The sequence below is a fragment of the Metarhizium acridum genome (assembly GCF_019434415.1).
Source record: "Metarhizium acridum strain ARSEF 324 chromosome Unknown scaffold_347, whole genome shotgun sequence".
In the NCBI taxonomy this organism is placed as follows: domain Eukaryota; kingdom Fungi; phylum Ascomycota; class Sordariomycetes; order Hypocreales; family Clavicipitaceae; genus Metarhizium; species Metarhizium acridum.
In genome coordinates, this window is record NW_027094028.1 from 81,777 (window position 1) to 102,739 (window position 20,963).

Consider the following 20,963-nt stretch of genomic DNA (forward strand, 5'->3'; position numbering starts at 1 on the left):
CTAACAATTACCGCCCATCTCGCTTTTCGACATCTGGCTGGTAAGAATTGGTATAATAGCATCTGTATAAACTAGTGTCGCCGTGGTCCCTGATATAGTTGCTGTACACTACAATTGACTTGTTTGCCGCACAGGGAACACATACTACGCATACTGTCGAGTTGATGCTTGGCCCAGTGCTCAACCTGCCTTCCAACAATTTCATAGAGTTCAGGGAGTCCTAGCACCCCAAATCCACTTGCTTTATTCTTTCCAAATCTTTGATATTTCTACAGATGCACACCGGAGTACGAGACTCTAAGATCAAAGAACAATGGAAAGATGTGTCGTGTCAAATGCTTTCGTTCGACTGGGATGTGGAATTCACGGACGAGCGCGACGCCTTTCCTCCGGGCCGTCCGGCTCGCCTTCCATTCGGTGAATCTTCCTTCTTTCATCGCAATGAATATAGAAGTTTACGACTGTCCTCCTCGGCCACATTACAATCCTAAAGCTATTGTACATCCGCTTCCATGTAGTTGACCACTCAAATGCTCTGAAAAGTCAACCGCGTATGCGACCAGCTCTACTTGTGGTAAAAAAACTTAAAGCGACGTTCTGACGATAGAGCAGAGGCCGTCGCTAGAGCACTAAATACCATAACATTTTTGTTGCGAACGTAATTAAAGAGAAAACACGCTCGCGAAAATAGTCACCCCAACAGTTCCACAGTTACTGCACAGACAGCTCTAGTGGAGTTCTTATATGAGCAGAGCTGTATACTTTCAGTTATTTGCCCCGTGCCGCAACCCCCTCGGCTTAGCCTATAACCTAGTAGTGGTATTTAACACGTCGCTAGTAACTTCTGAGCAGACAAACGCCAAGACATGTTTCATGTTCCGGTCATGCAATGGGCGAATGAATAAGAAGCTGCTGAAAAACGGTCGTGGATGGCGCTTGGATCGCAAAGGTCACTGTAACAACACGAGCGCCACCAAAATTCTTTCTTTGGACGATGCTGTAGTGGGTTTAAGACAAGGCGCAATCAAACGCTAATAATCTCTCTATCACCGTCCACTTCTGGTACATGTCTCACTTTCACTGAGAAGCGTCCTGTTTGGCTTGATCGCATTGTCTCTGCCTCCTCGTACGTGCCTTAGCTCTGAAGAATAAATGCAAGGTTTTTTCTGCTTAGGAGTGTGTCTAGATGATCTGGGCTTCATATCCTTTTACAGGGCTCGAGCGACTCCTAATGTATGTGTTCGCTCCTTATACTTGGCAGCTCTACCAAGCGCCATTACCAGGCAATTTATGCTACCAAGTGTATCTAGATGCTCTTTGCCTAGTATCTTCTCATAAAACTCGAGTGTCTGTTAATACATATTCTACCTCCTCGTGCTTTCCACAAGCACTAAGCATTTCGCGAGGCTATTCGTGATGGCAAGCGTATCTAGATGCTCCTCGCCGAGTAACTTCTTGCGAATCTGCAATGACTGCCGATAATTCTCGTCCGCTATATGAAATGGACCAAGCATTAAACTTTCAGCTCTACCGTATAATAACGAGTCTCAGCTTCTTAATCTGTAAGATGCTTTCGGAACACCATCGCAGCCTGAGCGTGCGGCAAATACGTTGTGCACACTTCTCTGTTCTCGTGTTTCTGCAGCTAACTTTAATGTGAAAAATAAGGACATTTTCCCAAATTTAACAAATTTGACTGGTATATTCGATGTGAATAACAAGAGGAACATGGCGCACGCAGACAGCGACAGCTAAGCCGAAGTCTTTGGACGCGTACATTGGAGCCTACTCATCGATCAGCGATGATCGTATCGCCTGAGCCATTGGTGTGCCCTAGCTGCAGCAGGCAGATCTATCCCGGTGTTACGGCTACAAATCAAAAGATATGGCCACAGCCCAAGTGCGTAGACTTCCGGCACTGCACTGTTTGCTCTGGCCAATGTGGCCGTGTATCCACCCAACTGAGTAGGGGTGTTGAGTGTGGAGTGTCGGCTTCGGCAGTCGCGGTTTATAACAGTGCCAACTCGGTCCAAGTCATTAGGAAGGTCGTAAAATGTGGAGTTAGAGAGAAGTCCGGCCTACTGTTATACCTAGTTTGCGGCGGCAGAATTTGGTCTGGATGGTAAACATGAGTTGACATGACGTGACGCGGCCTTGGATCAATCCAATAACCTTTCCCATGGCGCTACCAGTAGTCAAGCCGAGAGCTAATTTAGATGCTATAGATCAAGTTTTTTGGTATGAGTAGTAGGTGCATGTTCATATGCATGACACTGTTGATGAGAACTGGCGTAAAGTCGAAATGTGAGCATCACGCCGCATTGCTTAACGCTTGTAAAATAGGATTAAATTGGCATTATTACTAATCTGGTAACTGAAGCTTCAAGTTCGGTGCAGCTAGTAGGCAGAGTGTAAGCGGAAAAAGTAGGTAATTGATATTAAGTGCCTATAAATGTGTCTAGTCCTAGCAGCATAATTACAATAGTTTTTGGTTAGTCAGAGTCGCTGGAATTGGAACGTCCAGGACATAAGTGAGAATTGCCGCCGAGCTTGCCGGCCGGTTTCTCGCCACGTGGCTGCCCTAGTCCATTCTATTAAACCTTAACATGTGCCAGAACTGGCGACCATGATATACTCATTAGACGCCAAGGGAGCTTAATTTACACGAGTTTTGTCTTGATCTCGATCATAAACCCGCTGCCAAATGAATATTTAACGAGGGGAGCTTGGAAATCAGCGAGGCATTTTATCCCCTCCGTCGTCTATACGTTTTATTATACAGACACTTCTTGGAAACATCTGCCTATTGTCACTGAATTTCAGCTCCTATACAAGAGAACACGCACGACAATGAAGCACGTCTTGTTTATCTCAACGACTCTGACGACGGTAAGCCTCGTCAGCGCCCAGACTCCGAACCCGGCGTGTGCGCCGAATGGCGCACATATCCAGACCGGTTCTGTGACCTGTCACTGTAACGTCGATCAAAGCGTTACCTGCGATGCCTTTAGTATCTGTGGAGTTGGCAACACCAATGCAAACGTGGATCTCGTCAGTACCTACACCGCCACGGTGCAGTGCCGTAACCATGGCGGCCAGATTGTCGATGTCAAATCGCAGCCTATTACAAAGGCAGTGCCAGTGCATAATCTCCGGACTAAGAACGGTTGCCTGACCGTACCGTCAGAGTCAACTACCGCGCCGTCATCGTCAGATTTCACGAACCAGGCTACATGCCCGAACAATAACTGGACGAAGGAACTCTTGGGAGGCACTATCGCGGATCATTTTACATTCAACTTGGTTTTTGCGGGCTTTAATTGTCCATACATTTCCTTTTCTCAAGATTGTTCTTCTTAGGGAGGGCGTTATTGCGGTGTGTTTATTACTCTGGTGCCTAGCACCCATTGTTGTTTCCATAAGTCCGAGATTGATCCCTGTTCTTTATGGAGCTTGATTAGTGGTCCAATTAATACAGATAATAAATGTAATGAACTCCATGAACGGAATATAATCAAAGTAATCCTACTACCGAGGATGGACCCCATTGCTAATAGGCTCAGCGTCAAGGTGACGAGGGTCAATGGAGGAGGGTTACTGCAGAGTACCGTTTACTCGGTACCAACGCCTTTGTATGTAGCCATGTACTGGCAATAACGGAGTAAATGCTCCGTCACCAATACTAGTGAATCCGAAGCAACCAGTTAGAACGGGCGTTCATTGCCCGAACACTCACCTATACATGGCACGTCTTCCCTAATCTGTCGGCTGTTCGCTAACCCTGCCGTTTCTGCATGTGGACTCGAGGGCTCTTGAGGTTGTGGTGGCTCTTGACCAGCCAGGCAATCGATCTTCGAATCAGCTCACGTATCTGGGTGAAACAGGTAGTCCCTGAAAAAGCCCGACACCGCATTTCTATTGTTCCTATAATTCAAGCAAGTGCCCAATTACCACGGAAAAGATACAGGCATGGTTGATATGGGCTTGACCATGTGTAAGCAAATCCCTCGTAAGAGCTAGTAAAGGTGGCACACAGTTTCGTAACAGACTATAAAAGACGTGTAAAGACCTGGAAATCGATGTGCCACTCTCACCGAATCTCCACCCAGCGCAATAGACGAGGATACAAAGGGTCGAGAAAACCTAGCGAAGGTGGTGACTTGCTATCACGGTTGCGGGAATAATCCAAAGCCTAGGATAGCGGATGCTCATGTTTCCGGCTTGCGGCCCTTACACGTTTTGTTAGAAGATTAGTTAAGGTCACTTAGACAGATAAGTTTCTGATAACGAAATGCGGCTGTGCTCCTTATATTTTGCGCGATGTCACATATAGTGTCTGTATGCTATGTCCAAAGTCAAGTGAACTTGTTCAATCAAGCGCCTGTTTGTCCGAAGTAAAGTGGACTGTGCACTAAAGATAGTGGATCTGACCGCTTCGTGTATTAGGCGGCTGTGTTCCGCGATGTTATTTTCTGTTTTATTGTCACTGTTGTCGAATTCGAGCCGAGACAGACTATGCTATCCCCATAACATCTAGGGACTAGTATACGCTTACGTCGCTCGTATTCTAAGTTTTGGATCGGATAGTGTTGATTGGTTTAGTACGGAACTCATGATTTAAATTAGACACGTTGTATTTGTCAGTCATAGCCAAGGTTATCTTTTGGTCTCGGAGGGCAAAATATACCGTGGATAATGCTAAAGTGCTGCTTGCAAAACCCTTTGTATTCTTAAGGGTAGCTATGGGAGAGAGTAGAATAAGGATAGTGAGAAACCAGGTAAGCATTGTACGGTACTCACGGCAAGCACCTACTATGGTTTCGAGAATGTTGTTGTTACTAAGAATATGTGGAAGAGAGTAGTAAGTTTTTATTGGAGCCCATATCGCGTGACTGCCACCTGGTGGGAAAATTGAGTATAACTTTCATTCTTTCGAGATGGCTTTTAGCAGAAATGGCGCTGCCATATGCCAAGATGACAGGGTTTTAGGCGGTGTTGGTAGAATATCAGCCTGGTCCAGAAGGTTGATACTCCGGCTCTTGGGAATCCACTGAATCTTTTGTGTGAGTTTCTCGGCTTGGACACGTTTATTGTTGAAATTTCGAAGCAAATACTAATAAAAGATCTTGTTTCTCATCCCATTATATTGTGGTTGATTCCAATTGTACGGAAATGTTTATCCAAGTTGCTATTCCACCGGGAGTAGGTAGCCTCTTTAGCACGATGAAAGCTATGGATTGATTGATTGTGGAAATTGGTCCTTGTATTGAAGCTATGCAGCTGGATGATTGAGGGCCTTTTATAGATATCAGAGGTCACCCAAGAGGTCACCCAGAAGGTTCTTAATTGAGGGGTATAGCTGTATTAGAAGTCCGGCTTTAATAGGGCCGTGGCGTGAGCCTTTACAAGGCTTTTGGTGGCTATATTTAACGATACCGTGCCATACCAAGCATGTATATGATATATAAGGTACATGTATTGCCTGGCACACTTGACGCAGGCTAGCTAATCCTGTGTTCTTGGCTAATGCTAACAACCATAGTGCTCGCTTAGTGCGTTTTGCCTCTGATTGCGATTAGCTAGTTAGGGTCTTCGGTCTTCGCCAACTGACGCTGCAGCTCAGAATGATTGACGTCCTAGTAATACTGCTAATATTTCCCCCTGACCTAGTTTTACCTCCTGTAAATCGCTCCAAGTCATTACACAAAATTGACCTTCGTTAAAAGACACTGCTCTTGCTCATTTTCTGAATGAGTTAGCCAGTTGTAGCGCCAGGATGTCATTATACAAATGTGATACACCGGCGCCCACGCGTGTTCCGTAGCAAACTGAAGAGAGGAGAAGGAAGGGTTTAGGATGAACCGGCTATGTGACTCTTTGACACCTTCTTTGTGGCTTTCGGGGGGCAATTGGGTTTAAGAATTGTCCGAGTGGCGAAAGTGCTCGTGTTTTGCCTGGCCAAGGCCAGTTGACGCTTTATTGGCCCCGGATCCCATTTATTTAGTTACCGTCAGGCCATCACTCGGGCGGCCCCAGCCTTCAATCCGCTGCAGATTTATCAAGATAGCTACGGAGGTTCAGCCATTCCGGTCACTTGAAGGGTGCATCCTAGCTAGGATGTAGCCAATTGGTGAAACTAACTGCCACCCCCATCTCCTCAGCTGAGGTGAATTGCTACCAGCAACTGCCACCCATTCTGGAATGAGATTAAACCCGCATTAACTTGGAGGAAACTGTCTGTATTCAGAGAAGTAGCTGAGACAAGAGACAGCGTGTCCTGTAGACGTCGTGAGTCGTGAGTCGTGACAACCCGCCACTTCAACAGGTTCAGGAGCTCCGCATTGCTCTGCAATACAAAGCTACGTCCCCCTCGCCTACTGTACATGTTCCCTCTTTTCTACCTGCGATACTGTCAAATTTGTACGGACAAATATGGCCTCAGACAACCAGGCGGATATCCTGATTCTCACGGCCGTCTTTGGTTTCGCGTCGACCCTCGTCATGGTATTGCGCGTCGCAATACGCAAAATTAGAAAAAAGACGCTCAACATTAGTGATTACCTGACGCTTCTTGCCATCGTATTTGTCCAAGCCCGGACTTAGTATATAACTGTCGTCGTCTTTTGGGGCAATAATAATGACTTCCTACAAACAGCCAGACCCGGCCGAGATATACCACCTTGTAGTTGGGAGCAAGCTTACACTAGCTAATAGATTCATATACAACACATAGTAAGTAGTAGACGGCGCTCCGAATAAGTACTAACGGAACATATCTGCTCTGTCGCACCGGACTAACGATATATCGGTTCATAGCCTATGGATACAGAAGTCAGTCGTCCTTCTGTACATGCGCATATTCTCACCCTTGCCTGCCGCAGCGCCGAAAATTGCTATATATTGGATCGTTCTCTATGTTGGGTATCTTGGCTTTCAGGTAGCCTGCGCCCTTGACCTTGTTCCGTTGTTCCTTTATTGGCAGGTTTTGCCAAACCCTGCTTAGTCCTCCGCTTTCATGCTCTTAGAGCCTGGCGCCAGGTTGTATCGTGTCTGACAAAATGGTACGACAAAAGCAGGCTCCTGCACCAGAGCTCGATTTCAACTCTCGACCTTTGTCTCCCTGAGTATTTTCACTGGTGATATGCTTCTCATATTCCCAGTGGTTTGGATATTGTCACTTCAACATAGTACCCTAAAACAGTATGTGTCTCACAAGCGTAGTCTTGAGAATTACTGGATAGTGAATAAGTTGCAGATGCTAATCCTACCAGCTGACCCCAAGTAATTGGAATCTTCTCTATAGGTGTCCTCCTCATCACTATTGCCATCGTGCGTTTACCAGTGTACAGAAACGGCACGTCGCAAGTCCGGCGATACCTTTGGGGGTCTATCGAGCAGCTTGGCTCGGTGCTTGTGGCTAATCTTCCAGTTATTTATAGCCTTGACAGGGAGAAATCCTCCGGATAGCCCCCACACGGCTGACTGAGGCTGACTTGCTCGATGGCAGGAGGCTAAAGAGATCGTCGCTATCCTGTTGGACGTCAGGAGTAGAACTAGGCAGCTTGCCGTCCCACAATACCGCCATTGAGTTTAAAGGCACCTCTACTATTAAAATCAACTATCCTGAACGAGTGGCGATTGCTATGGTGGAATTACATGAAGAACTCACCAATTATGCCCGACTTCACTCAGCGGCCCTCTCTCCCACCAAATCGGACATGCCAGCGTACGGTCAAGTAGCGTTGTGTTCAAACCTGTGGCGAGGAGCAGCCTTGGTCGTGTCAAGCGAGGGACATGCTCTTCAGCAACTAAAAAGTAGTAGTGCCAATTAATCTCAGATGGCGGCTCTCCAAAGCTGAGCTGTTTATGTAAACCATTGTCCCTTATTAACATTCAAGTCCTATCATGCCCGTTTGGCTCCTCTAACGAGAGAACGAGCCTTGCGCCAACCCGTCTCGACCTGTCTCGGTATAACTTCGAGCTTCTGACCGACTTACACCCAAGAGAGTCCAGTGACCTGGGCTACCGTGGGTTGCCACGTCATGAAGCGCTTAAAGGCGGGTTTCGTCCAGAAACGGGTTGTCCAACATGTCGCTTGCCTCGGAACAGCAGGGCACGGGTCAAGCCGAGTCTTGTTCCCAGTAGAGTATCTCCATACTTTACCGTTCTATTTACACTTCAGGCTCCAAGATTCTCTTATAAGTCCCTGCGTTGAGACAGGCTTAATATAAAGTAGTTGCCTTAGCCTTCAGGGGGCCGCTGTTGGTGCTAGACAAGTAGTTTGAGTCTCCTACGATTGATTTAGATACATTAATCCCAGTGTAGCTTCAACAACGACCCGGCTCTTGTATTGCATTATCTACTTCTAGGAACAATGTCGAAACATTGTGACAGGGTGGGTGGTAGCTACCCCTTGATAGTCTTTTCTCACACATGTCTGTACGGGTGACATCAATGCATATCGTTGCAATCACACAACGCACCATCTCCAAATTAATGGCAATTGGCGCTCCTGGGGCCAGGATATGATGCACTTGGCCATTGATTGTCACTCTTGCTGGAGGAATGTGACTTCGGCTCTAGTCGACTTGGTCCTCATCCTGAAACATGATAATAGGGATCAACAATAAATTTTAGCTGCCCGACTTGACATATTTTGGAGTTGTAAGCATTGTATTTCTATTCCAAGCAACGACCAGATGTCACGGCGTGAAATCAAGGCCGTTCATCACACTGCATTCATAGCGTGCTGTTTTGAAGACGAGGCGAGGCTCCGCACATGTTTCCGGGAATGGATGTCGTAGGAGGCGATAATATTTGATTAGATTGGAACTGTGTATGGTGATTGGTCTGTGGTCTTTTATTGAAGCCAGCTTCTCATGTACCTGCCAGCTATTACGAGACATTTAATGCAGGTCCATCGCACAGCAAATCACGGCGTTTTCCTCAACACATGCAATTTCTATATGATAAGATGGAAGAAATTGATGGAAAAAATTGGTAAAAGAAGGGAATCATCCATAAAAATCCATTGTGGTCCCTACTTTCGCTTCTTATGCATAGAGGGGTGGCTTGCATGTGTCGGTTTCGGCGACTCCTCTAACCCGTCTATAACAAACACGAATCCGTTTGGTAAAAGTGATTTCCCGCTCCAATTCATGCTTTCGCCGCTAAGAATAAGCTTTGGAATATTCTCCGTGCCTGTAGGCAAAGTTTCCTTCCGCGCTGACAAACGCACGATATTATCTAGTTGGGGATGCCTCCTTGCCATGCCAAATTCTCAGAGACTTCACTATTATCTATACATTAAAGGAAATAAAGGTGAGTTGTAGTTAGATCACACGATAAACACATGGTGTGCAAGACCAGTCTCACGAACGTCAGCGGCAAGCAGAGAGGTTTGTAACGGATATTCGTACCATCGTCGGACTTCCGGGGCAGCGTTCCACGTTTAACTCTCCGTTTCCCACCTCCGAAACCAAGGAGATCCGCAAAATTTGCTACTCAATGTCTCATGGAGTGTTCCCTGCCAACTTGTCTTGATGAGCCAGGGCCAGACATGCGGGATGCTTTCAAGGGAAACGCCAGGCTGTCACCTGTGCTTCGGGGGCTTGCGCTTGCAGAAACAGGGGACTCGCAAAGAGTCGTCTCATTCCATGAGATATATAATTCTTGCAGTTGGAGGTTGAGCGTTACATGGTTGGCCCACAACAAAGGAGGTTGGGCCAACAACGGTCACACAACAACAAAGGAAATATCACGAGGCCTAGAGTCGGACCTAAGCGAGGCCTGCTTCAGCCCTCAAATACTACCGACTTCTCGTATATATAAAGACCTTTAATCCCTTAAGGCCTCGTGGAAATTCAAGGACCTTTAATACCTCAAATTCGATTATTGAGATTAAATTGGACCCTCTGTTCCAAGCCCAGTTAACCTGCCCTTGTCGCATTGAGCTTTTATTTGGAGCCAGTTCTTTCTTTACTTTCATCGAAATACGCCAGCGCAATAGTAAATATCATGCCCATATATGCTTGAACACCAGACTGAATTCCCCAGCAGGTGCGACTATCAGGTTCACGTAGCTATGAGCGGCAAGGGTACTCGTGTAACTTAAAAGTACATATGTAATTACTTACACTTAGTTACAGGGAATATGACCTCGTAGCTGACACACCCAATACGTGGTCGTTTCCGTGAGACTGGTACATGTACATCAACCGGCATTCGTCGGCTCGCGAAATCCATTAGGAAATCGGAACAGCCTTCGGGATGAATTCTTACATATGTGTTCTGGTCCAGGTAGCAGCGCTAAGATCGACTTTCTACCACCCCGCGCGAGCTTCTCGGAGACAGCGCGCTTCGCCGCCCGCGATGAAGGCACCAAGCCAGAGAAACCCAAGCCCGGATCTCTGTTTATCAACGTACACAAGCGGAGCCGGGGGTCCCTGGCCTTGTCGGAGTCGAGGAATGCGAATGAACCTGTGCCAAAGCGCCACAGGCATTACAGGCTACGACCGGATTGAAAAAGACGCTTTTCAAAAGGCCCTTTACCCCTCGTGTGTTGCGGCTCAGCGTGAGTAGTCGATCTAATTGGCAGAGTTCCCGTCCCAAGCCGAAATCGCTTGTTTTCTCTGCTGCCGAGTTGGTGCCTTGCGCGGCGGTCGCGGAATGAGCAGTTTCATTTTTTTGTTGTTCGGTTTTGCCACTGAAGCCGCTGCGAGGGCTGTTCAGCTCTGGTTTGTAACATCACATGTGCATGGAAAGCACAAAACTCTAACAGGTAGCGCATAGCAGTGCTGAAGGATGCGGGACGTAGTCGGTGGCATGTGAGCGAGGCTAGATGCTTGTCGAGATGGAAAAATTAGACCTGACTAGATTCTAATAGCCCATAGTGCGTAGATGTGGAAACCAGTGTTGCTCTTCATTGAGGCCTTCCAACCATCTTCTGTTGACAGGACGACTGTCCACCACCAAGCAGCATCTTCATCCACATCCCCCACATCCACCACAACAGGAGAACTGTCGTCTTCTAGCCGTCTCAACTTATTTGCGGCGTTTGACTGGTCCTGGTGGTGGTTGTAAGTAGGCAAGCGTGCTCCAGGAATAAGTTCCGCCCATCTAGCCGAGAGAATATATGCCCAAGCGAGCGTAAGAATGGTCACATGGTTGCTCTTGACGCTAAGGCAATCACCAAGCCCTGTTGCTGGATGTGAGTCAGAGACGAAGACGATTGTTATTACGCAGCTTGAAGCCACCTGGAAAACCACATCTTGGTGAAATGGTGAGAGATCGCAGGGCTCGTGGGTGATTGTCCAATTGGTTTTACCACTCATGACTGTGTTTTCAAATGACTTGTCCAGCGGAAGGAACTCAGGGAAGTATGGATGGTGGGGGAATGCTAAACAAGGGCCGGTAAGGTAGTGTAGTGGGAAGTGCTTATCCGCCACGGTTCTCTCCCAGAGTGCCGATCAAGTTCGGTACCCTCTCATACATCGCCTTGAAGGCTACCTCATTCGGGCGAACTGCATCTTCCATGGACAAAAGATGAATAGCCGGTTGTTAGGAGAATATGCGTAGTTGTATGTGTGTCTGTAGAAATCTGTGATAGCCAGGGTAAGATGGTCCTTCAATGGTGATTGTTGTTGCATCACGTGGCCGCGGTACTCTGAAACTGGATGACAAAAATATTCGCTACAGATGTCTGTATTTTTGAGCCTACAGGTGGGAAAACGGTATTTGCTATTGCAGACTCCAGAGTTAGTTCCAAAGCACTGGCGAGGTATCGGTATCGATATCGGTAGCTGATTGATAGTTGAACTGTTATTGTAGACTTGATAAATACACTTACTAGCTATCAGAAATTTTCCAGCGGTCCCAGGCAAGGCCATTCTGGTCACATGTTAATATGACAAGGTCTCACGTTGACATCGGGCCTGGTGTTTTATCAGCTTGTTTGGTAGGCTGTCCGCTCGTTCTACCTTGAGCTTGCCACCGGTAACGACCCTGCCGTCCAAGGCTGTCATGGCTGCGGTCGCCTGCTCCCTGGTTTTGAAGTCAAGAAAGCAGTAGTGGTGGTTGCCTGGTCTGGACCTCGTGGTCTGGTACGGCGTGATGCGTCAATGTACATGGTGATCATCCAGGGCACGATGCAGCTGGAGGATGAAAAGATTTCCACATGCGGCGGGTAGTCGGAGAAGAGGTCCGTGATGTCTCGGATGTGTTGAGGTTGGTCAATCATCTTACCCAGCCCACCAACATAGAGCCTTCGCCCCTCGGAGCCTTCTCGCATATCTTCAAAATGATTCATGGCGCCGTGGGGAGCCTGTTCAATGGCCTTCGTGTCGCCATGGCTGGATTGGATGGTCCAATCGCCCCATCGCTCGAGGACGGGGTTAAGGCTTTGGTTCTGGCCTCGATTGCGCTGCTTCTTGGGCTCGCAGCGACCAACCAGTTGACCTTGATACGCCGTCCGCCGATGGTTGCGCTCAAGGAGCCAAGGGCGAGGTCGTCAGCGTCGCGGTCGGGAAAGTCGACGAAGCAGTAGCCAGGGTTTCGCCCGCTGACGAGGTCAAAGGATACATGGATCTTTTCCATGTGGCTGAGGCCATTGATCCCGAGCCCTTCCTCAATATCGTAGGGTTTGGCCGCGTAGGGGAGGTTACCTAGACGCAATCGTCAGCGTTGTCGGAAAGCAGAGGCACCGAGGGCCGTACCCAGGTAGATGCGTGTGGCCAAGGCGTCAGGCTGGCGCTAGGGAGCTTGTTCCATCAGTGGCTGAATCGAATGACCGCGATTGATAGAGCTATGCCCAGGTGCTGACATTCAAGACATGGATGTCTGGCAAACTGCGACCAGGGGACAAGATTTCTGGGACATCCTTGTGGTGGAAACATTCATGTTTGGAGGCCCAAGCGCCAGTGCAAATCGGCTGGCTGCGGACCAGTGACATCATTGGTGTTTACGCACTTGCCTGATTGAGGTGCCGCGAAGCTCCGAGCGCTCTCGGTGCAATCGAACTTGACATTTAAATCAAGAGAGGCAATCGGAGAGCGGCTGTGAAGCCGCCATTGTTTCTGCCATAGTTGCAAATAGCTTTCTATCTTTCGTCCCAACGGAGTTTCAGATAGCGTCTGGTGGAATTTGGGGGATCAATTGATACAGCTTGTCTGAAACACGAGACACCAAAGTGCCGTGACGCTTCTTTTTCTGAGCAAGGGCCAAACGCGGCGATCATGACTAGCACCAGATCAGCCATGTCAGAACTAAACCGATCGCCACTCATGCGAATGTCTAGCTTGTGTAAGCTATGAGCCTTCTGGTCATGAGCTGTGATCTCAGCCTCGCCCCAGGCTCCCCTAGCTCAAGCTTTGATACAACGCCAATCTCGGTCCATACAGTCGTTTGATTTTCGTAATTACAAGTTCGATTCCATTTGATCGATAATATTCCAGAGCTGCCGCCACATACGATTCCTCCAACGTGGCTTGCACCAGATACTCTCAGCTTCTCCAGAAATGTATCCAGCGATTAGTGGCTGCCCTTTCCAGCAAGCTCGACTAGTTCAGTACTATTGCTTCACTATACGGAGAACGCCACTGTCGTACTTGGCTCGTCTGTCTGTGAGCCATCTAGGTAGTCGGCTTCACTGGACGTCTTGGAGACACTTCGGCTAAAGCGACTAATATGCCACTGTCCGGAGGCGCAGGCTACGACGAGTCATAGAACTAGTCGCAGGAAGTCGTTTTTTAGGTATTGAGAAGTGAAATCTCGTCGGTTCCACACATATGCACGTATATATGTACATATATATGCTACTAAGGGCACCTGGCTTTCTATGAAACTTTTCCCAGCTTTGAGGGATGGTGGATAATTGCGCTATATTCAGGCTCTAAAACTAGTACAAGCCGGCTCCTGGTGGTTATGTCAATCATATAACCATGAGTCTTGAAGGCACGGTCATTTATGCCAAGGCTAGCGATTCATAGTCGGGGTTAAATGATTAAGTCGACATTACCCCAGTTGTCTTATCCCATTTAAGCTTCCATTTTAAACTAGATTACCTTTTAGGTGCAGCATGTTTACTTAATTCCAACCATGCTGGTTAGTGCTACAGCATTTATGTAGAATTTGGATACCCCCGGAAGATCTAGTAAGCAAGGGGCTCAATATCCCAGCTCCATTCCCCACACCTGTAAGAGTTAGACAAGACGACGTTTGATCCCTCGGTGAAACCGGATCCGAAACTCCTGGTATCACGGCGCCCCTATTATTATGAAACTCGCGTTTTTTGCGAGTGTATACCTCAAAATGTAACCAGTTCCTTAAGTAAAGCCAGTTCTCATTCTCATCTTGTCTCTTCCTTTTGTATCGGCTGGCCCGCAGTATAAGTCTCTCCATTCAATGGTAATCTTTCCTGTTGTTATTTTTTATACTATTCTATGCAGAACCTACCTAGTACTCGGAAAAAATGTTTAAACAAAGAGGAACTGGTTTGTTGGTCCTATGTGCTCTCCTAATCCTCTGTATATGCTTTGGTGAAGCCGCTCCTCAGCGTAAACAAGGCAAACAAGGTGGTAATCAAGGCGGTAATCGTGGCGGTAATAGCAGCGGCAAAGCAAAACAAACACCACAACAAAAGGCGGCCCAAAAACCAGGAGGCATTTCCAAGGCCCAAGATGGCTCCGTCATTCTTGACACAACCGTCAAAATCAAGTAAGAGCACGCCTGTCTTTGACCTTCACGATATAGTTTCAGCTCAGCTAACCAGGACGAACTAGTGGCCTTGACATTAGATACAAAGTCAGCGCTCCTGCCGATCAATTCAAAACAGGCTCTGGCGTGAAGGGTGGCAATGCTGCGGATGCTGCGGATGCTGCAGGCACGATTGGCATGAATGTATTGCTTCATGGTGATGGAGGCGATTCGTTTTTCGACTTCCCTAACCAGGGCGTCAATGCCAATCTGATGGGCGTTGCAGTCCTGGCTCCCGACATAAACCTCAAATGGGGTGGTGCTGACAGGGGAAACCAGCAGAGGCCCGATGGCGTCGCTCATTCCCAAGCTGTTGCCGATCTTATCACTCAAGAGCTTCCCAAAGTTGTCTCCTTCAATCAATCAAATGTCTGGTTCACCGGCGTTAGTGGTGGCTCTCTCACGCTCTCCGGCTTCTTTATACCCGCCCATATGGGCCAATTCCCAAATACGGGAGTTCTACTGAACTGCGGCGGTTTGCCTCCTCAAGTACCGTTCACTCGCGAAGCGAGAGCTGCTATTCCTAATACTCGAATTCACACCCAGTCATCTCAGAGGGAACTCTCATCTCTACAAAGAAGCATTCCTCAGACGGTTCAGGCGTATGAAGACGAGGCTAGGAAGGCAGGCTTAGATACCCAGCAGATCGACGCACTTCAGACGGTGGATAACTCTCCAGGTGGAGGCCATTGTGACTTTAACGGGAAAGGTTTTACTAGTGGTGTAAGATCTGTCGTCTCTAACTTTGACAAAATCATGCTTCCCGAAGGTAATGGCAAGGTTAATGGAGTCGACGTGAAAACAGGGGTGGTAGGCAACGAAAAGCTGCGATTTACCGGCAGTGATCGGTAGAACAAGCCGATTTACGGACATGGATACATGGACCATGCAGACACTTTGGATCCAACATTACTGTAGTGAGTTTTCGTGAGACGGGTTACAGCTATAGTTAACGATACTAGGTCGTTAGGTAGTTCCATGCCTACGTATTCTAAATGATAAACATATCTAATTTAACAGGGCAGGATGGGAACTTTCGCCTTAATTTGCAATTTTTATACGCCTACATTTTGCCGTAAGCGTAAAATATAAAATGCGCCCTTTTCGCATTAAAACAGTGTCGCTAAAGCTCTACAACAATTTTTAGTGAGCAAATCGTGGCTCTTGCTAATCGCTAAAGAGAGATACGTCACGGTACGCTTGTCTCCAAACGCTGGCTAATCTTCATTTCTCACAAGCTTTTTACATATTGTCTATAGCTGCGGGAACATCCCCCGCCTCCATGTATTTGCAGTCCTCCGGCTATTTATATGGCTTATAACTTGGTGTTTACGCACCGGCGTGTGCGGCTGCCTTGATATGGCGGTAGGTGCTGCTTCGTTTCCTTTCGTTTCGTGTAAGATTCTACATAATATTTTCTTTTAACAAGCTAACTCTTCATGTTAACTGAATTAGGTAAATCTCGGTAGATACGGAAGAGCTACACTCTACAGGAGAACAAATACCTTTCATTTGTATAAGATAACGGTAAGTGAGCAAGCCTAATAAGAGTCCGAGGCCTCAATTAGGTCTGAAGCCCTTGTGTAACTATTGTCAGGTTCAAGGTGCAGCCCGTGCTTATATTACTACGTGACCATGTAACACGTTATCCGGTCTGCATCGCTTCCTTTGATTTAAAGACGCACTTCGAGTTTCTCGTATCAGAAATATAAGCATCTTAGCATCTATTATAATAATTAAAAAACGTAGTAATAATACTAGAGAATTATGGAATTGCTAGGTTAGCTGTGTTCTTAAAATTACTTGTCGTATTATTGAAAGGAGAGAACGTTAGCTGTCGCTGCTTTATCGTGCGGTGGTTTTTGGTGCACAGCTCACATTGCGATCCTTTAAGTAGTCAGACCACACACGAAAAACACACTGGACAGAAGAGTATCAAAACTTCCACGCGATGATATTCAAGTCACGTATCATGTTGCGGCGGACCTAATGTGTGCGTTTTGAATAGTGATGCGATTCACACAGCGTTGAGTAGACAAAATCTTCTCCCTAATCAACTAGCACTACTTTTGTCATACCTTTTCTACGAAAAATGTCTTTTCGACGAGTGACATCGAAATCTGTTCCTCTAGCGGGTATGGAAAAGGATCCTTCTATGAAACACAACAGACCAGGCTATATCTGCTTGGAAGTGCCGAGGTTGCTGGATTTCCACGAAATACCGCAGTGGCAGCAAGACAACCAACACACTTTAACTTTAACGGGCTATAAGTAAGCATATAAGAGTATATATATAATATGACTGAACTGAAGTCCTATGGCAGGCCTACGTCCGGTTCTGCCTCGGCTTCCTTTTCCAGCCTATTCTTTCTACACAACCAAACGATTAATATATATTCACATTTATTTGGGTGTATTGCATTTTTGCGCTACCTTTCTTCTTCTATTCCTATATTTACTAGGGCCGCTTCAATGCCCATGTTAACGACGTGATTGTAATATCTATTTACTGTCTTAGTGTTTTAGTGTGCTTTGCGTTATCAGCAATGTTAGTAAGGCTTCTAAAGGTATTTATTTTGTAATATTACTAATCGCTGCCAAGCTTTCACATTATGTGCAATTATAGCTACCCTCTTGCCTTATTATGCAATAAACTAACTAGATTATCTGAGATCTCGGTATCCTAGTTCTAATACAGGGTGCCGGTATTCCAACGATTTATTATAGCTTCTTTTGCAATAAAACTTTATAGTGGCTATACTAGATAATTGTGGGTTAAATAATAATCCCTACTTGTCAACTAGTCTAACGTTTCCTACACAAGCAGCACTGCTCTGTGTTGTGCTATGGTTACATTATACCCGCGTTTTGTCTCGCCGCAATTTAGATGTTAGCGTGTATGCTTTTACGCTGAGTTTAGGCTAAGCTCTGTTATATTTGTCGGTTATGGCTTGATTATCTGCGGATGGGATCTTCAAAGAGCATATATGTCACTGAACTGGATGGCCTGGATGGCCATGTCTAATCATGTAGGCGCAGCCCTTTATGCAGCTAGAGTAAGATCTTTCTGAGTTACAGCTGTGAACCCAAAGTGTTAACTTCAGATAGGTTCCGGAAATATGGACTCCTTGCACGGTTGATATATTTGGCGCTAGTCACCAAATTTTTCACGTTGCGGTTATGATTGCTGCTGTTATACACTTTTGCGGCCTACTTAAAGCCTTCTTGGTTATTCGTTGTAAAGTCGATACATGTATTTGCTAATAGTGCTTAAATTAAGCGGAAGATAAAAGACGCAGTTACTACGTAACCTCTTATTTATACTAAAGTGGATACTTTGCAGAACTATGTCACAAAGAGGACGCGCCCTAATTGAACAGCAATTATTGCCCCTTATATTTGGGTTGTCGTTGTGCTATTGATATACGACCCGTCTCAGACGTCTGGGACGAGGATGCGGCAGGACTGGCTACTAGTTGACATTATTATAGGCAGTTGAAGCCAGTTAATGCTAACAGTCCTCCTTTGTAGAATTGTTGCATTTAAACGTGATAAGGATAGCCAAAGATTATCATGCCGAATACTAGGGAGAGAACGCCACGCGATTCCAGTCAGACAAAGATGCGCAAGTAGCATCTAAGAGAAGCAGCGTTGTGGATGGTTAGTACAGCTGCGAAGGGATTTTTAGGTTAGTTAAATATATGAAGTTACTATATCAGGTACTGAGTAAGTATCTATTTACCTACTTATAGGAAGTTAGTCGATTAAAGCTAAGTGAGGCTCTATGTGAAGGGCTTAAAGTTGAAAAGCAGTTCGCCGTGTCCAAAGTCGAGACAACAAGGATCCCTCCCGCATTGTGCCCAACACAATATACATCACGTCTTAACGGCCTTCTTAAACATAGGATAGATGTAACGGAGTAATACACAAAATATGAAGAGAATCCAAGGACCGCTATTACCCCTAGCACGTTTGGCGGGAACCAACGCCGCTTACGAGAGCTTTGATCGCGAGGGCTAGACACACACCTCAACGTATTAATAGCCTCCGTTAAGGCAATTTCTATTTCAATAATATAGATAAGCCAAGAAGAGAATATATGAGTGATAGATAGATGAAACTAGGGAAACTAGACGGCTATAGTTCGAGACTAGCAGCCCATGCTATCCCGCCCACATTAATTGTTCTTGCTTCTGCCAACCTCTATGCGTTTCCGGAGACGATAAGTAATAGCGCGCTCGCGGCTCTCCTGGCTCTGCGTGAAAGCGGCACTGCCGCCAAAAGGACCAGCGCCGGCCGTATTGCGCACACGAACAATGCACACGTCTTTGACACTGACAACTTCCCCATCACATGTTATGCCCTCGGGCATCTGGACCTGGAAGGGGTGATCAGTATTCGTTGTCAAGCCAATACCGGAAGATCCAAGAATGTCGCAAATGACCGATGCCGGTTGGAACGCGCTGACATCAGAGCCGCCGGATGTGCCGTCGATGGCAGCATCAAGGGGCCGGCGCCATCATCATTAATCTAGATAATTGGCAATCGCAAGTGCGGGAGGTGACGTTAATTTCGGACAGGAAATTAGGCTACGAACCTGGTGATAGATCAAGTTGATGACGCCCTCGTCGTTACAGGTGGGAAGACCTGTTTCCGCACCCTGGCCGGGCGTATCGTCATTCAAAGCCTCCTTGCGATAAATCTTGGAGAGATTTTATTCCGCGCCCTTGCCTTTCCCTTGACTTTGCCTCTGTCTTTTGCCTTCCCCGCGCCGTGGGGAGGCTTCTTTTGCTTGGGCTTGCTTTTGCTCGCGCCGTCATAAGGCGTCGTGCGGCTAACCACGTCATTGCCCTCGCCTTTGAAGAGCTCAGCAGCCTGACGCTTGTATTCTTCGAGGCTTTGATCAGGCGTTATGGAGCTATTGTCTTCGCTTGGCACCACGCCAATGGTTCCTAAGGCTCCGTCAGGGCGCTTGCTAATGGGAGCCGGTCCACTTGTGCCCATGAAGCTGGCTACAACAGCAGAGGCATTGATCCTGCCGTGCCCTTGGGTTTGGCCCAACGAACCGGATTGACCGAGTTTTATTTGGATGTCGCGGATAATGGCTGTGTCCGCTTGCGAGCCACAGGGATTATGTGCAGTGACGGGGAGTGTCGTTGGCAACTTTTCACACAAATCGGATGTTACACCTCACTTCGTTTATCGCAATCTTGCTCCAAAGAATAAGATGCTGTCTTAAAGCGTACTTGAGCTCATTCTCTTGAACACTGGAGAAATTGACCCGGAAATAAAAAAATAGCAAGAGGATCTTCCATTTAAAGCTACCGAGAGCTTTATCGAACGACGTTCGAATGATAATCCATTCGAGTTGCTGCGGACGAATCGCAGGACCTATCTGCCGCACACAAGCTCCGGCGACAAACAGCCGTGCCAGGCGGCTTTTTGCCCCTATTATTTCGCCCCCCATAAGATAGAAAAGTAATATTCGAGCTGAATATACGCGCAAGGCGGCCTCCGACCCGGTAGTTAATGGGAAAATGCGTCTGCTCGCCGGGGAGAGCGGTGGGTCTTGTGAGTCCAGCGGTTGTGAGGATAGCTGAGACGGATTGAGTTTCAAGGTCATTTAGAAATAAGTGTGTGAGTGAGAGATGTGCTGAGAAGAAAGAGTAACGTACGGCTGAGTAACGAACGGCTGTGCCGGATAGGCGGAGCGGGGCCGCGCCGGATGCCGCGGGTGTAACATTGAAGTGTCATGTCATTATTTTGCTTTGGGTCCTTGCATCTCGAATTCAGGTTCACTCAGGACCATTGTGAACTCGCAAGTGGCGACGCCAATATGCCAATCTAACCGTCGCTTTATCGTCAACATTGCCTTGTCGGGTTGGCCTGAAGCATGATTCCTGGGTCCAAACGTTGGCTCCAGCTGGCGTTTTGGCATTTCCGGACGAGGAAGTCTTTTGTTTCGCAGCGTTAACAATCAAGAGCTCTTCATGAATAAGCGACTCGGACCTCTAATGGACCAAGTTCGCTATTAGTCTCACAGCCCCTGCATTTTACGGATGAAAACACAGAGTGCTCGCATAACTGTCGCACGTAGGCACGGCAACTTGGCATTTGATGATAAACGGAACATTGAAGAATTGTGTGCGCCCCTGATAAAAGGGGTGCTTGGCTCCACACATCGCTATGCATATCATCTACGTAATTCCAAG

The 20,963-nt window shown here is 47.0% G+C and overlaps 4 protein-coding genes across 4 annotated transcripts; 2 read left to right on the forward strand and 2 right to left on the reverse strand.

Annotated features, from left to right (window-relative positions):
- Nucleotides 1-10,871: 10,871 nt before the first annotated feature.
- Nucleotides 10,872-11,333, reverse strand: J3458_015150 (uncharacterized protein; the record flags this gene model as incomplete). The annotated part of the gene is made up of 1 exon (XM_007813116.2): nt 10,872-11,333. One exon carries the CDS (start codon nt 11,331-11,333, stop codon nt 10,872-10,874), a length of 462 nt encoding a protein of 153 aa, XP_007811307.2.
- Nucleotides 11,334-12,175: 842 nt separating this feature from the next.
- Nucleotides 12,176-12,544, forward strand: J3458_015151 (uncharacterized protein; the record flags this gene model as incomplete). Its single annotated transcript, XM_066120689.1, has 1 exon — nt 12,176-12,544. The coding sequence occupies one exon, from the start codon at nt 12,176-12,178 to the stop codon at nt 12,542-12,544; it is 369 nt and encodes a 122-aa protein (XP_065974281.1).
- Nucleotides 12,545-14,467: 1,923 nt separating this feature from the next.
- On the forward strand, nt 14,468-15,603 carry J3458_015152 (uncharacterized protein; the record flags this gene model as incomplete). The annotated part of the gene is made up of 2 exons (XM_066120690.1): nt 14,468-14,712; nt 14,778-15,603. 2 exons carry the CDS (start codon nt 14,468-14,470, stop codon nt 15,601-15,603), a joined length of 1,071 nt encoding a protein of 356 aa, XP_065974282.1.
- Nucleotides 15,604-19,431: 3,828 nt separating this feature from the next.
- J3458_015153 (uncharacterized protein) lies at nt 19,432-19,755 on the reverse strand (the record flags this gene model as incomplete). The annotated part of the gene is made up of 1 exon (XM_066120691.1): nt 19,432-19,755. The coding sequence occupies one exon, from the start codon at nt 19,753-19,755 to the stop codon at nt 19,432-19,434; it is 324 nt and encodes a 107-aa protein (XP_065974283.1).
- Between the last annotated feature and the right edge of the window lie 1,208 nt (nt 19,756-20,963).